The sequence below is a fragment of the Rhinopithecus bieti genome, unplaced genomic scaffold, assembly GCF_001698545.2.
Source record: "Rhinopithecus bieti isolate Rb0 unplaced genomic scaffold, ASM169854v2 scaffold_31548, whole genome shotgun sequence".
NCBI lineage: Eukaryota > Metazoa > Chordata > Mammalia > Primates > Cercopithecidae > Rhinopithecus > Rhinopithecus bieti.
Window position 1 is genome coordinate 5,930,720 of NW_016814470.1, and position 16,253 is coordinate 5,946,972.

Here is a 16,253-nt window from a genome sequence, read left to right on the forward strand (position 1 = left end):
CCCCCCCCCCCCCCCCCCTTCTCAGAAGAATACAACAAAATAAACACACAAACCTTGATTATTGAGGAGATCAGTAAATTTCCCCACTCAGTGGTAATTTACAGACTGCATTCTGACTTTTGGTTTCCTCAGTGTTTTGGGGACCTAGGAATTACCCTTACATTCTTACAAGTCTATGTAAGATTTATATTTAAAAGCGCTTATTGAACGACTGTGCATTTATTTATTTATTTATTTGAGGTGGAGTTTCACTCTTTTTGCCCAGGCTGGAGTGCAGTGGTCTGATCTCGGCTCAGGGCAACTTCTGCTTCCCAAGTTCAAGCGATTCTCCTGCCTCAGCCTCCTGAGTAGCTGGGATTACAGGCACCTGCCGCCACGCCCAGCTAATTTTTGGTATTTTAGTAGAGACAGGGTTTCACCATGTTGGCCAGGCTGTTCTCAAACTCCTGACCTCAGGTGATCCACCCCCCTCGGCCTTCCAAAGTGCTGGGATTACAGGCGTGAGCCACTGCGCCTGGCCAGACTGTGCATTTAAAAGATCTCTTTTGTTGTCTACTTAGGTAATGTAGGTTTCCATATTGCCAAAATTGGGAATTCATCCGTTACTTTTATAATAAAAGATTGCTAAAGATGTTTATATTGTTAAAAAAATTCTTTTTACATGTAAGTTAAATATATAATGCTAGTGTGTTTATCAAGGAGCTAGTGCTCTTTTTGTAGTTTTTTGTTCTTACATGCACACAAACCACTTATATTTATTTTGCTTATTATAGGGAAGTACTAGTCTTTTACTTTCCTTTTAGATGTAACCTTCTGTAATGGAAGATGATTGAAGACAAGGGGCCTCGTGTTGCTGACTACTTTGTTGTAGCAGGATTAACTGATGTTTCAAAGCCTCTAGAAGAAGAAATTCACTTCAACGATGCTTGTCATAAAGTAGCTAAACCAAAAGAACCTATTACAGATGTTTCAGTTATTATCAAATCTCTTGGGGAGGAAGTCCCACGGGATTATATTTGTATCGATATTACCCCAACTGGATTGTCAGCTGATCTTAATAATGGAAGTCTTGTGGGGCCACAGATTTACCTTTGCTATAGAAGAGGAAGAGATAAGCCTCCGCTTACAGATCTGGGGTAAGTATTTTTTTAAATGACTGACTGTTATTGATCCAAATAATGTGCCTTGTAGATTTTGAGATTAACTGTTCATTTTGGTCATTAATAGATGTATGGCAGATTTAGAAAAATAGACAAGTTTGTATTCAGAAACCTGTATTCTCTCCATATTTCCTTTTGTCTCTGTTTATCCTACAGTTCCCAGCAGTCTTACTGTGCCTGGGTTTCTTTCTGTTAGAGGCAGGGGAGAGAATTTGAAAAAAATTTGCAGGAAAGTACTAGAAAATATTAATGTGTTATCCTGATTGGAAAATGTTTTGATTATTTTTAAATATGAAAAAGGCTTTTAGGCATTTATATGATCAGCATAGATGGATTTTTTTTTTTTTTTTTTTTTTTTTTGAGACGGAGTCTCGCTCTGTCACCCAGGCTGGAGTACAGTGGCGCGATCTCGGCTCACTGCAAGCTTTGCCGCCTCGGCCTCCCAAAGTGCTGGGATTACAGGCGTGAGCCACCCGCACCTGGCTGGATTTTTTTTTTAAAGAGATAGGGTCAATCTCTATCACCCAGCTGGAGTGCAGTGGCATGATCATAGCTCACTGCAGCCTCAAACTCCTGGCCTCAAGTGATCCTCCTGCCTCAGCTTCCTGAGTAGCTGGGACTATAGATACACGCCATCACGCCTGGCTAGTTTTTTAATTTTTTTGTAGCGACAGGGTCTTGCTATGTTGCCCAGGCTAGTCTCGAACTCCTGGCCTCAAGTGATCCTCCTGCCTTGGCCTCCCAAAGTACTGGGATTACAGATGTGAGCCACCACACCCAGCTCCATTATAGATGGATTGTTAACTATGTGTATCAAAGAAGGATCTTGGGTAAATTAGAGCTTTACTTGGGGTGCTTTATTATTGAGATATAATTCGTGTACCATACAGCCACTCATTTATTTAAAGTGTACAATTCAATAGTTTTTAGTATTTTCAGAGTTATGCAACCATCACCACAATAAATTCTATGACATTTTTCTCATGTCAAAAAGAAACACTGTACTCATTAATAGTTGCTCCCCAATTTCCTAGCTCACTTAGCCTTAGGTTACTTTCTGTCTTTATGGATTTGCCTGTTTTGCACATTTCATATAAATAGAATCATACTATGTATATGATCTTTTTTGATTGACTTCTTTCACTTATCATAATGTTTTCAAGGATCATCCATGTTATAGTATGTGTCAGTACTTTATTCAATTTTATGACTGAATAATATTCCATCATATGGGTATAACACAATTTATTCATCTGTTGATGGATGTTTGAGACTTTTCCACTTTTTGGCTATTGTAAATAATATTGCCATGAATATTCTTGTGCAAGTTTTTATGTGGACATATATTTTCATTTTTTATGTGTGTACACCTAGGAGTGACATTGCTGGGTCATATGGTAATTTCATGTTCAACCTTTTGAGGAACTGCCAGACTGCTAAGCAACTGTACCATATTGCATTCCCACTTGCGGTACATGAAGGTTCCTATTTCTCCATGTCCTAGTCAGCATTTCATATTATTTTGATTATTGCTGTCCCAGCAGGTGTGAGATAGTATCTCATATGGTCTTGATTTGCATTCACTTGATGACTAATGATGTTGAGTATCTTTTTATGTGCTTACTGACAAGTTTGTATATCTTTGGAGAAATGTCTGTTCAGATCCTTTCCCCATTTTAATTTGATTGTCTTTTATTTGTTTAGCTATAAGAGTTCTTAACATATTCTAGATAAAGTCCCTTATCAGTTAAATGATTTACACATATTTTCTGTAGGTTCCTTTTACTTTCTTTGTGGAATCCTTTGAAGCCAAAATATTTAGATTTTATAGCTGAGTATAAGGCAGAGAGGTTAAGTAACTGCTTACAGAACTGCAGCTAGTAACAGGAGGTAGGAATTTGAATTTAGATTGTCTAACTTCTCTGTGTGTAGGTGCCTTTTTTTTTTAAGTTAAAAAAAAAGTAAAACAAGATCAAAAGAAGAAAGAATAAGCACTTAAGCTAACATTAGGGTTCACGCAGTTGCTGTGATTAAACATCAGATTTAACTGTGAATTTTCAAAATGTTGAGATTTTTTTTTTTAATTTGTTGATGGCCAAAACAAAAAGTGATATTAAAACTTGTATTAGAAATAATTTGGCCAGGCACAGTGGCTCATGCCTGTAATCCCGGTGCTTTGGGAGGCCTAGGTGGGTAGATCACCTGAGGTTGGGAGTTCGAGATCAGCTTGACCAACATGGCAAAACCCTGTCTCTACTAAAAATACAAACTTAGTCTGTTGTAGTGATGTGTGCCTGTAATCTCAGCTACTTGGGGGGCTGAGGCAGCAGGAGAATTGCTTGAACCCGGGAGGCGGAGGTTGCAGTGAGCCAAGATCACGCCATTGCACTCCAGCCTGGGCAACAGGAGCAAAACTCCATCTTAAAAATAAAAAAAGAAAAGAAAGAAGTAATTTGACCAGTTTTGGCGTTATATTTTATTTTTATAGTGGATTTTATATGAGAGAATATTGTTTGATGATGAAGACATTGCTTGTTACAAGTTTTATAGCAAATGCAAAAACACATTTAATTTATAGCTTTATAGCAAATACAAAAACATTTAATTTGTAGCTGGGCACGGTGGCTTACACCTGTAATCCCAACACTTTGGGAGGCTGAGGCAGACAGATCACTTGAGGTCAGGAGTTCGAAACCAGCCTGGCCAACATGGTGAAACTTCACCTCTACTAAAAATACAAAAATTAGTTGGGTGTGGTGCCACACGCCTATAATCCCAGCTACTTGGGAGGCCGAGGCTGGAGAATTGCTTGAACCTGGGAGGCAGAGGTTGCAGTGAGCCAAGATCATGACACTGCACTCCAGCCTGGACGACAGAGTGAGACTCTGAGACTCCGTCTCAAAAAAATATATATATAGCTTATTTTATTTTTATTTTTTTACTTGTGCTAAGGACTTGGCATTAAAGTACAAATCAATGAATTCAGTGAGGGAATAAACTAATATTATTTAAGCACTATGTTTTTTTTAGTGTCCCTAAGTGCTTAAATATTGAAAACTTAATGAACGAATGCCAGGTCCACCCTGTACTAAAAGCCAACGATTTTTCCCAACAAAGAAAAAATAAAAGCCTAGTGCCTCACCCAAACTTTTGATTAAGGATGGATTTGAAGTTAGATTGTCTTAGCCTAAAACTCTCTCTTAAAGCTAAGGAAAGTATTGGAGATAAAAGTGTGCAAGCAGACTCTACACAGTTGGGCAAGTAACCTTTTGTAAAATTTTAACTTTGGCCAAAATGCTAGTTGCTTTTTCTAAAGAAGGTGCTTGTTTTAGAGACAAAAAATAAATTAATAACTATATTAAATGATGTGCCAAAATAGGTACCTTCATATTTAATTGTGCCTTTCTCTGGTTTATATTAACAAAAACAGTGGTTTATCAGAATTTTTCCTTAAAACAAAGTTTTGGGTGGAGAAAAGAGTTGTTCTTTAATACATACAAGACCGTGCATTTCAAAATTGCAGTAAGATTGGAATATTTTTACCACACTGCTACGTTTAAGGATCAGTTGATGATGCCTGAGATTATTACTTTTCATATTTAAAGTGCTTTGTGTATCTGTGTATTTATTTTAAAATTTATTTTAGGGTTTTATATGACTGGAAGGAAAGATTGAAACAGGGTTGTGAAATTATTCAGAGTACTCCCTATGGACGCCCCGCAAATATCAGTGGGAGTACCTCATCACAAAGAATTTATATCACTTACCGAAGAGCCTCTGAAAACATGACTCAGAATACATTGGCTGTCACTGACATATGTATTATTATACCCAGTAAAGGAGAAAGCCCACCACACACATTCTGCAAAGTCGACAAGAATCTCAATAACAGTATGGTAAGTGACTTACTTGCACTGATAACATTAACCACTGATGAAAAGAGCATAATTTTAAATCTTTTTTTTTGAAAACAGCATAGTATAATTACAGAATTGAAAATGTGTTTTAAAGATGTTAGATATTTTATTTTTTGGAAAGTACTTTGTTTGTACTTTCAAAAGAAACTACAAAGAACTCTTCTTTTAATTAAAAAAATAATTCCGCCAACCCCCCACCCACTACAAAAGCAATGAGTATCCTTCCACTTGTGGACTAGATCCCACACCTCAATAGGACTAGATCCCACATCTCAATTTACCTATTTGAGGACATGGCTTTAGTAGTCCTCCCTACTTTTTTGTAAGTCATCGATTTTTCCCTCCCTATTTCTTCCAACATGCAAAGATTTCTTATCTGTGCAAAACTTCTTGATCTCATATTCCTCTCCTTTCATTGCCGCATTTCATTATCCTTTACAGTAAAAGTTCTAGAAAGAGTTGAGTATATTCTGCCCCATTCCTCAGTTTGCTCTTTCCAGTCAGCCTTCTGTCTCCATCACTTCAAGATTTCTCTTGTTGTCATATCCAGAGATCAATTCTTTATTTTAATTTTTCAGCAGGTTTCTACATAAATGATTACTTCTTCCTTCTTGAAACAGTACCACGAAGAAGAAGTATACTCTCTTCTTAGGTACTCTCTTGTTTTTTCGTTTTACCTCACCAGTCATTCCCTTTCTGCCTTTGCCAATTCCTTTTCATCTCCCATCCCTATACAATGGAGTGCCTCATGGTTCAGTCCTCAAACGATTTATCTTCACCACCTAAACATACTCCTTTGGTGATCTAATCATTTAAATACAGGCCATGTGTGGATGACTTCTAAATTTGTCTAATCTGGACTTCTCTAATTCATCATCCCTTCTTGAATATCATATAATGGAGCATCTCAAATTTATTATGTCCAAAACTGAACTCCTGATGTTTCTCTCCAAACCTGCTTATCCCCATAGTCTTCCTTATCTAGCAAATGGAAATTCCATTCTTCTAGTAACTCACACTGAAAAACCTTGGAGTAAACTTCACCTTTATCTTCTCCTCATTCAGTTCTTCTGTAAACTCTGTTAACTATAATTTCAAAACATATCTCGAACATGGCCACTTCTCAGCACCTCTATTGCCATAACCCTAGTCTAAGCCATAATTGTCTCTTAATGGGATTCTTGCAGTAGTGTTCTAATCCAGGGGTCAGGCAAATTTTTTCTTTTAAAGAGCTAGGTAATAAATTAGGTTTTACAGGTCATACAATCTCTGTCTCATAGTCATCTCTTTTTTTTAACCCTTATTTATAAAAGCAAAAACTATTCTTAGTTTAGATATACAAGAACAGACCTTGGGCCAAATGCTGGCCATAGTTTTTTATCTAACTGATCAATTCTTCCACTTCTGCTCTCTCTCTCGTATTCTTTGCATAGACAAGAGTGATCCTTTAAAAACATAAATCAGATCCTATCACTACTTTGCTTAAAACCCTTAATTGGCTTCCCATCTCACTCTTAGTAAAAGCCAAAGTCCACCCATGCATGATCCTTAACTGTCTTGTCTTTGTTCTTTTATTACTGTTTTGAATTAAAAAAAAAAAAGGAATGTATACTTAAAGAAAATTGAAGGGCAGGGAGTATCTAAATTACAGGTCTATGAAGTAGAAAGTGAGAAAGTGAAGGTTCTTGTTCCTACTTCCATGTTTTGTCAGGGGTAACAATGAGCAATTTGACTTGTGTCCTTCCAGACCTTTTGTGTTCACATATGTGGGGTATGTATAATAAATTAATCCTTGTTTTTTTTATTTGAATTTTTTTGTATTTCCTTTTTCTTTTTTCACTTTTTATTTTAAAATCGGGGTACATGTGCAGGTTTGTTACACAGGTATGTATTGCATGATGCTGAGGTTTACGGTATGATTGAACCCGTCTCCCAGATAGTGAGCACAGAACCCAATGGGTGGTTTATCAGCCCTTGCTTTCCTCCCTGTCTTCCCCATCTAGTAGTCCCCAGTGTCTTTTGTTCCCATCTTTATGTCCAGGTATACCCAATGTTTAGCTCTCACTTATAAGTGAGAAAATGCAGTATTTAGTTTTCTGTTTCTGCATTAGTTTACTTAGGATGATGACCTCCATCTGCATCGTGTTGCTGCACAGGACATGATTTCATTCTTTTTTTATGATTGTATGGTATTCAAATAATGGAAATTTCTTTATATTCTGATATAAGCCTTTTTTCTATCTTTGTCAGTTTATATAATTTTCTGCTTAATTCTTTTAACGACTGCATAATATTCCAGAAAGTACAAATGCAGAATGATGAATACAAGTTATTTTCAGTTTTTTCCATTGCTAGTAATGCTGCTTTGATTAACACTGTGCATTTGCTGTAGATATTTGAGTGTCTCTGGAAGAATAAGTAATTGTGAGTGGAACTGATGGGTCCATGAGTATGCTGACCATTTTGAAAGTGTTGAAATATTGTTCTGAAAACGCTGTGGCAGTTTTTATTCCCAGCGGCCATAGTTTATGAGAATGCTATTTCCTAGCTTCCCACACCTCACCAACATTGGTTGTTATCAGTTATTGACTTTTTAATTATTGACTATCTAATACAAAATTGTTCTAATTTTAATTTGCTTTTGCTTATTGTGGAAGTTGATAATATTTTAATATATTAAATATTAAATATACTTAATATCAGTGTATTAAATACATTATTGAATGGCTAAATATTATTGTATTAAATGGATGTGCCACAATGTATTTATTATCCTCTTTTGTAAAGACCTTTAGATTCTGATTTTTTAAAATGTTACGAGCAAGCTGTTATGAACATACTTATAACCAAATCGTCTATAAAACAAGTTACATTTATTTAGCTCTTCTGTGCTATACACTGTTCTAAGTATTTCACGTTCAATAACTCAGTTCCACATAACCACCCTGAATAGGTATTTTCTCCCCATTTTACAAAGAAGAAAATTTGAGAGTTGAAGAGGTGGTTACTGGTTACTTTCCCATGGTCATACCTTCAATTACTAGTTAAAGCAAGGTTCAAATTCAGGCTGCAGAACTCCAGAACCAAACTCCTGAGCACTGTACTGCATTAATTATTTTCTTATGGTTTGTCCTGGAATTTCTGGATCAAAGCATATATTTACTATTAAGATTTTATCCAGAAGGGTTTAACCAATTAAAATTCCTACCAATAAAATATGAGGATATTGGTTTTTGTTTTTTTTTTTCATAACTTTATCAACAATTGGGTCTTTTTTTTCTTTTTTTCTACTGCAGCTGCTCTGAAGAAACAATTGGGTTTTTCTTTTTGTTTTTTTTTAGAGACAGGGTTTTGTTCTATTGCCCAGGCTGGAGTATAGTGGCCTGCTTATGGCTCATTGCAGCCTTGACCTCTTGGGCTCAAGTGATCCTCCCACCTTAGCCTCTCGAGTAGCTTGATGGATCAACTACAGGTGTGCACCACCACATCTGGCTGATTTTTAATTTTTTTATAGAGTTGGGGTTTCCCTACACACCCCAGGCTCGTCTCAAGCTCCTGAGCTCCAGCAATCCTCTTACTTCAGTCTCCCAAAGTACTGGGATTACAGATGTGAGCCCCTGTGCCTGGCCAACAATTGGGTTTTTAATCACAAAATTTTAAATTTAATTTCTTTCTTTCTTTTTCTTTGGTTTTTTTTGTTGTTGTTGTTGTTGTTTTTTTGTTTTTTTTTTTTTTTTTAGAGACAGGATCTTGCTCTGTCACCCAGGTTGGAGTACAGCAGTAGCATGATCATAGCTCTCTGTAGCCTCAAACTCTTGGGCTAACGTGATTCTCCTACTTCAGCCTCCCAAATAACTGGGACTACAGGCATGCACCACCACCATGCTCGACTAATTTTCAAATTTTTTTGTAGATATTGGGTCTTATTGTATTGCCCAGACTGGTCTTGAGCTCCTGGTCTCAAGCAGTCCTCCCTCCTTGGCCTCCCAGAGCACTAGGATTGCAGGCATAAGTTACTTTGCTTAGCTGTAAATTTAATTTCTTTTTAGTTTATTTTATTTTTTCTCACCCTGTCTTACGGTATGGATTTTGTTTCTTTTTTTATTTTTCTCTAAAGTTAATTTCCTAATGATGTTAGAGCAGATACTTACAGTGTCCTATTATAATTATGTAAATTAAGACTTTGCTAAGATCTAAAGATTTTATACACATTTCAGCATGTATTAAGTTTTTATGGAAGTTGACTTTTAAAATTCATGTTCCTTTTCTGAAGTATAGGGAAGCAGACTTTTTTTTTTTGAGATGGAGTATCGCTCTGTCACCTGGGCTGGAGTGCAGTGGCGCCATCTTGGCTCATAGCAACCTTCACCTCCCAGGTTCAAGCAATTCTCCTGCCTCAGCTTCCTGAGTAGCTGGGATTACAGGCACACGCCACCATGCCCGACTAATTTTTATATGTTTAATAGAGATGGGGTTTTGCCATGTTGGTCAGGCTGGTCTTGAACTCCTGACCTTGTGATCCGCCCACCTGAGCCTCCCAAAGTGCTGGGATTGCAGGTATGAGCCACCATGCCTGGCCAGGAAGCAGACTTTTAAAACTTTTTTTCCTCTCTTAATATAGCGACATAAGATACTGAGGGTTAAGATAAAGCAAAAAGAGGAAAAACTGGGGTGTATTGATATGTGGCTGGATACAGTACAAATTTTGGGACCCTGAATTTGGTTTTAACCCTCTCAATAAGATAGCAAAGGATATCTGTATTCTGTATTTCATAGTGATTAAAATCAGTATAGATTAGTGATTCAGAGCACAGACTCTGGATCTAGAGTGTCTGGGTCTATATCCTATCTCTGACCCTTACTGACTGTGTGACCTAGGACAAGTAACTTACCCTCTCTGTGCCTGTTTCATGATTGTAAAATGAGGATGATAATAGCATCTAGTTTAATCCATGTTAAGCTTAAGAGAAGAGTTTTCGAAAATTACTTTGTTTTAAACCTTGGACCATAGCCTTAAATGATTTGGACTTTGATTTGATATTAGAACATAATTACAGTATTTTAGAGCTGGATGAGAACTTAGAGTGATCATATGATCTAAAATTGCAGAAATTTATGAATAAGAATATTTAGTCCAGGTAGCTTGCTTGACTTGCTTTAAAACACATAACTAATTTTTGGCAAATTTGGTACTATCTCCTTAGTTTTTGACTCTTGTTAAGAATTTTTGTTTGTTTGTTTTAGACAGAGTCTTACTGTGTCACCCAGGATGGAGTGCAGTGGCATGATCTCAGCTCCCTGCAACCTCAACCTCCTGGGTTCAAGTGATCCTCCTATCCCAGCCTCCTGAGTAGCTGGGATTACAGGCGTGCACCACCACGCCTGGCCAATTTTTGTTTTTTGTTGTTTTTTTTGTTTTTGTTTTTAGTAGAGACAGGGTTTTACCATATTGGCCAGGCTGGTCTTGAACTCCTGACCTCAAGTGATCTGCCTGCCTCGGTCTTCCAAAGTGCTGGAATTACAAGTGTGAGCCATTGCACCTGGCCAAGTCTCCTTACGGGTGTTTTTTAAGTACTCGTTCCACATGGCTCTTGTTTTACAACTGTCCAAGAATGTCAGCATTTGATTTAGCGAGTTTACTTAGAAAAGTAGAATTGAGCTGGGCGCTATGACGTGTAATCCCAACACTTTGGGAAACTGAGGCAGTTGGATCACTTGAGATCAGGAGTTTGTGACCAGCCTGACCAGAATGCTGAAACCCTGTCTCTACTAAAATACAAAAATTAGCCAGGCCTCGGAGTGCATGCCTGTAATCCCAGATATTCGGGAGGCTGAGGCAGGAGAATTGCTTGAACCTGGGAGGCAGAAGTTGCAGGGAGCCGAGATCATGCCACTGCACTCTGGTCTGGGTGACAGAACGAGACTCTGTCTCAAAAAAAAAATGAAGAAAAAAGAAAAAAAGTAGAATTATTAACAAAGCAAGTAATTAAATCATGTACCTAATTCTGTGGGAAAGAGGAAGAATTTGAAAGTATGTTTTTGCTGTGGCGAACTACAATGTGGATACTTACTGGTAGAGAGTTTAAAGTAGTTTTAGAACAATGGCTCCTTCTTTTTTTCTTCACCCTGAACCTTGTGTGTAAAAAAATTTTGGAAATGCTTTTAATTTCTTTTTCTTTCTTTCTTTTTTGTTTTTTTTTTTTTTTTTTGAGATGGAGTTTCACTCTTGTCACCCAGGCTGGAGTGCAATGGTATGGTCTCTGCACGCCGCAACCTCTGCCTCCCAGGTTCAAGGGATTCTCCTGCCTCAGCCTCCTGAGTAGCTGGGATTTAGGGTGCCCGCCACCACACACAGCTAATTTTTGTTTTTTTGTTTTTTTGTTTTTTTTAATAGAGATGGGGTTTCACCATGTTGGCCAGGCCAGTCTCAAACACCAGACCTCAGGTGATCCACCCACCTCGGCCTTCCAAAGTGCTGGGATTACAGGCATGAGCCACCATGCCTGGCCCCGCTCTTAATTTTAATATCCATGGTTCTCTTTCCTACAGAGCCCCGAAACTTATACTGTATTTCTAATTCCTTGTTTTTCATTTTAGAATATTCCCTCTGGTTTCTACTATATCCAAATGGTCATATAGTTTTCTTTTTATTGTCACTAAAGTTATTATTGAAGTTTTCTTGCTATCTTTACAAATTGGATTTATTGGGAAGTAGAGTTGGGACTTTCCAATAGAGAACCCATTTTTATAAATTTTTTTAACCCATTTGATAAACCAAAATTTGTTTGCCTATATTCATAATATCTACTTGACTTTTACATATTCATGTGACTTAAAAAATATTTTTCCAGTAGGTTAGTGTGTTAAATGTTGCTTATGTTCGTTGCTGTGTTGGGATTTTATTTTATAAATGCTTTAATATTTTCCATCAAGAGAAAATCTCCCAAGGCTACAATCTCAACATAATTCATTAAACTATATTAAAATAAAAGAGTAAGGGTTTTTTGGTTTTTAGTAAGATATTTACAGATAGCCAAACATATTATTTTATGTGTGTTGTGTGTTTTAAATAAGAGAGATATTTGAGTATTATTCTCTTCACATTAGTTTGACCACATTTTGCTATTAGCCATTCAGCATTTGGAAGGCTGACAGATACTTAAAGTTGAAAAGCAAAGATTTGTTAGGTTTTTGAATACTCAGGAGATTGTCATTTCTTGATAAAATATTTTTAAGTGATCGTATAATGCAATTTATGGTATCTTCTCTGATTGTTATTCATCAGATTTTTAAGTACGTATAAATGAAAACTTTATTAAGTGAGTGTGAACTAAATATCAGAGAAACCAAAGTTGGAAAATAATTTATATTCAGACACTTGGCTTCTTACGTGAAAATACTTATGTAACTTGTCTGTATTTTCTGTAATACTGATATTTTCCCAAAGTTTTAGTCCTGACCTTTAAATATCTACTTGTCACCTGGCCTTTGACAGGTATATAATGCATTTTTTATTCAGAAATAACTCTATAAAGTACAATTCTTATTTCATTCTTGAAAGGATTACACAAGAAATAAGCCGACAAAAAGGACTCTGTACATTCAAAATAGATACAAAGTTCAGACACTAAAAGCTTATACTTTGAGTCTCTCAGAGCTACCCATTAATGTTTACTTAGTCTTATGTAAGTAAACTTTATTATATTCAGATAATAGTTAAGAAAATATATAATATGTCAAATGGTGATACATGCTAAGGAGGAAAAAAAATGCAAGAGAGGGGTGATAGGGAGGACTAGGCAGGGTGGAGGGAGCCTTGTTATTGTATGTAAAATGGTGAAAGGAAGACTCTCTGATAAGGTGATATTTGAGTTGATACCCCATGAGGTGAGGAAGTGTGTCATGTAAATGTATCTCTCATCACCTATACTTCAAGTGGTGACATCTCTCAAGTTTGTGTGTCCATTTCAGACCACTCACCTTAGCTCTATTTAATTCTTCACTTGGATGTCTAATAGATGTTTCAAACTTAACATGTCTGAAACTGAACCCCTTATCTTCACCCCAGATCTGCTTTATCCACAGTCTTCTCCATCTCAATTGAGCTTCTTCCTTCCTTTTACTCAGGCATTGGTATCGTCTTTCACTCTTATACTGTACTTCATATAATCAAATAGGGTATTTTTTTGTCTCTATTTTCAGAATGTACCCAGAATCTGACCTTTTTTCATCGTTCCCACTGTTGCTACCCGTATTCAAACTCTCGTGATTTTTGCCTGGATTACTGATCCAAAATAATTATGAGTACTTGCTTTCTTCCTTCTCTCCTACCCCCACTTCTCAACATAGTACTCAGAGTGACCTTTTGACTGTAAATCAAATAATGCCTGTCTTCTACTCAAAACCCTCCGGTGGCTTTCACTATCTCCAAGAGTAATAAAAGCCAAAATCCTTAAAACAGCCTAAAAGGACCCACATGATCTGGCTTCCTTATCTCCCATCAGTAGCTCATGTACTCTTCTCTGCTGTCATTGCCTCTTTAGCTCTTAGGTCATGATGGGCATACTTCCGTATCAGGGCCTTTCCTCTTGACATTCCTTCTACCTAGAAACCTCTGCTCCAAGATTAGTTCATTCAGCAAATACTTTATGGAGCACCTATAATGCACCAGGCACTGTTTTAGATATTAATGATAACAGAATATAGAACTTATCAGAGTGGAGGAAAATAGATGATAATAAATTTTAAACAAATAACTTTAAAAGTATAGTATGTTAGAAAGTGGTTAGTGCTGTAGTAAAAAAGAAAACCTAGAGTAGCATAAAAGGGGATTGGGAGTAGTGGGAAATGACTTGCAATTTTAAATTGAGTGGTCAAGGAAGCCCTTATTTGAAAGTAATATTTGAAGGCAGTAAGGAAGTTAATCATTCAGATATCACAGGCAAAGAATGTTTGAAATATAGGGAACAGTCTGTGCAAAGGGCCTCAAGGAGGGAGCATTCCTGGCATGTTTTGGGAACAATAAGGACAATGGTGTGTCTTAAAGCAGAATAAATTATGAGGAGAATAAAGAGATTGGAATTGGGGGTAGATGATCAGGGCCTTTAGGTGATTGTAAGGACTTTGGCTTTTATTCTGAGAGAGACTGAGATTTTGAACAGAACAGTGACATGCTCTGACATTTGATTTAAAAAGATCACTCATTTATATAGTGATAGACTGTGGCGGGAAGCAAAGGTGGAAGGAGGAAGACCGTTTGGGAGATTATTGCAATCCAGGGTAGTAGGGTTAGAGTTGTACAAATCACATTAAATTGTAATAATAAAATTTTTTTTTTTTTTTTGAGACGGAGTCTCGCGCTGTCACCCAGGCTGGAGTGCAGTGGCCCGACCTCAGCTCACTGCAAGCTCCGCCTCCTGGGTTCACGCCATTCTCCTGCCTCAGCCTCCCGAGTAGCTGGGACTACAGGCGCTGCCACCTCGCCCGGCTAGTTTTTTGTAGTTTTTAGTAGAGACGGGGTTTCACCGTGTTAGCCAGGATGGTCTCGATCTCCTGACCTCGCAATCCGCCCGTCTCGGCCTCCCAAAGTGCTAGGATTAAAAATTTTTATTATATACTTTTAATTATCAATGACATTACACTTCTTCATTTGCATGGATTGTGTAAAGAATGTGTTTCATAAAACTATTTTATTTCAAAACTTTTAAATAAATTATGTATATATTTATTTAGTAATACTTACTGAACTACTATTTGTGAGCCTCTGGGAGTATAGTGGTGAAGAAAACAAAATCCCTACCCTCATTGAGCATATTTTCAAGTCAGAAAGACATTAACAAGCAAATATAGCATGTAATGATAAATAAGAATAAAAAGAGACTGGGCATGGTGGCTCACACCTGTAATCCCAACACTTTGGGAAGCCGAGGTGGACGGATCACCTGAGGTCAGGAGTTCGAGACCAGCCTGGCCATCACCATGGCCAACATGGTGAAACCCTGTCTTTACTGAAAATACAAAAATTAGCCAGGTATGGTGGTGCACTCCTGTAATCCCAGCTACTCCTGGAGGCTGAGGCAGGAGAATAACTTGAACCAGGGAGGCGGATGTAGCAGTGAGCCGAGATTGCACCACTGCGACTCCATCTCAAAAAAAAAAAAAAAAAATCAGCCAGTCATGGTGGCACGTGCCTGTAATCCCAGCTACTTGGGAGGCTGAGGCATGAGAATCACTTGAACCCAGAAGGCGGAGGTTGCAGTGAGCCAAGATCGTACCAGTGTACTCCAGCCTGAGTGACAGCGCGAGACTCCGTTAAAAAAAAAAAAAAATTGTAAGTTAAGTTATTCTTTTAAGGTGTGGTAATTAAAGTCTGATTTGGAAATGAATTTTGGAGAAAGTAGGAAATAAGGAAGTGGATTTAACAAATTACAACTCTTGAGGCATAAACGGTTGCAGAAAACCTAGCAATATCTGAAACAGATTGTGGAGTCCAAGGTATGCACTTGAGTAGATATTTCATAGTTTATCATTTATACCCACAGTTTGGACTTAGAATAAAATCTAAATGATTGTGGCTTAGCTTTGTTTAAAAGAGTCAAGTTTTCCTCATGCTATTGCTGTTGCAAGGGAAAAAAAAGTTACAATTTACTTCTGAAAGAAAAGTGGACAGTGATTCCAATAAAATGTTGACAAAACAGCCTACTGAAAATAGCTAGCAGAGAGAAATTTGTTACTACATCTTAGATAATGCATACTAGAGAGCTCAAAGAGATTCCTTTTATCAAGTTCCTACCTTTTAAAATTAAATATTTCTTTTTTTTTTTAAATCCAGTGGGGATCAGCAGTATACTTGTGTTATAAAAAATCAGTGGCAAAGACGAACACTATATCTTACAAAGCTGGTAAGTGTAATTTTCATGGAATACTTCATATATCAGTGTATTATAGGGCCCAGAAAGGTTAAAGAAAAGAAAACACCTGCCTAGGATGTGTTAGTATCAGAACTGGGACTACAATCCGTATCTTTTGATTCTCATTTTATCTTCACTCATATGTTTATTGGATGCTTGATGAAAGATTAATTTTAAAATAAGGCGGGCTTTTATTTTAAGCCTTGAGTTTAAATAAATAATAAGGATATCTCATATCTTTAAGTTTTAAATCACCAGAATAATGG

The 16,253-nt window shown here is 37.1% G+C and overlaps 1 protein-coding gene across 1 annotated transcript in view; it reads left to right on the forward strand.

Annotated features, from left to right (window-relative positions):
• Positions 1–16,253, forward strand: part of DENND4A (DENN domain containing 4A) — a 140,362-nt gene that overhangs the window by 36,756 nt on the left and 87,353 nt on the right. The window contains 3 exon segments of the mRNA XM_017851092.1: positions 804–1,136; positions 4,807–5,056; positions 15,909–15,978. Of these exon segments, the coding sequence (XP_017706581.1) occupies positions 826–1,136; positions 4,807–5,056; positions 15,909–15,978 (631 nt within the window). The 5' untranslated portion in view covers positions 804–825.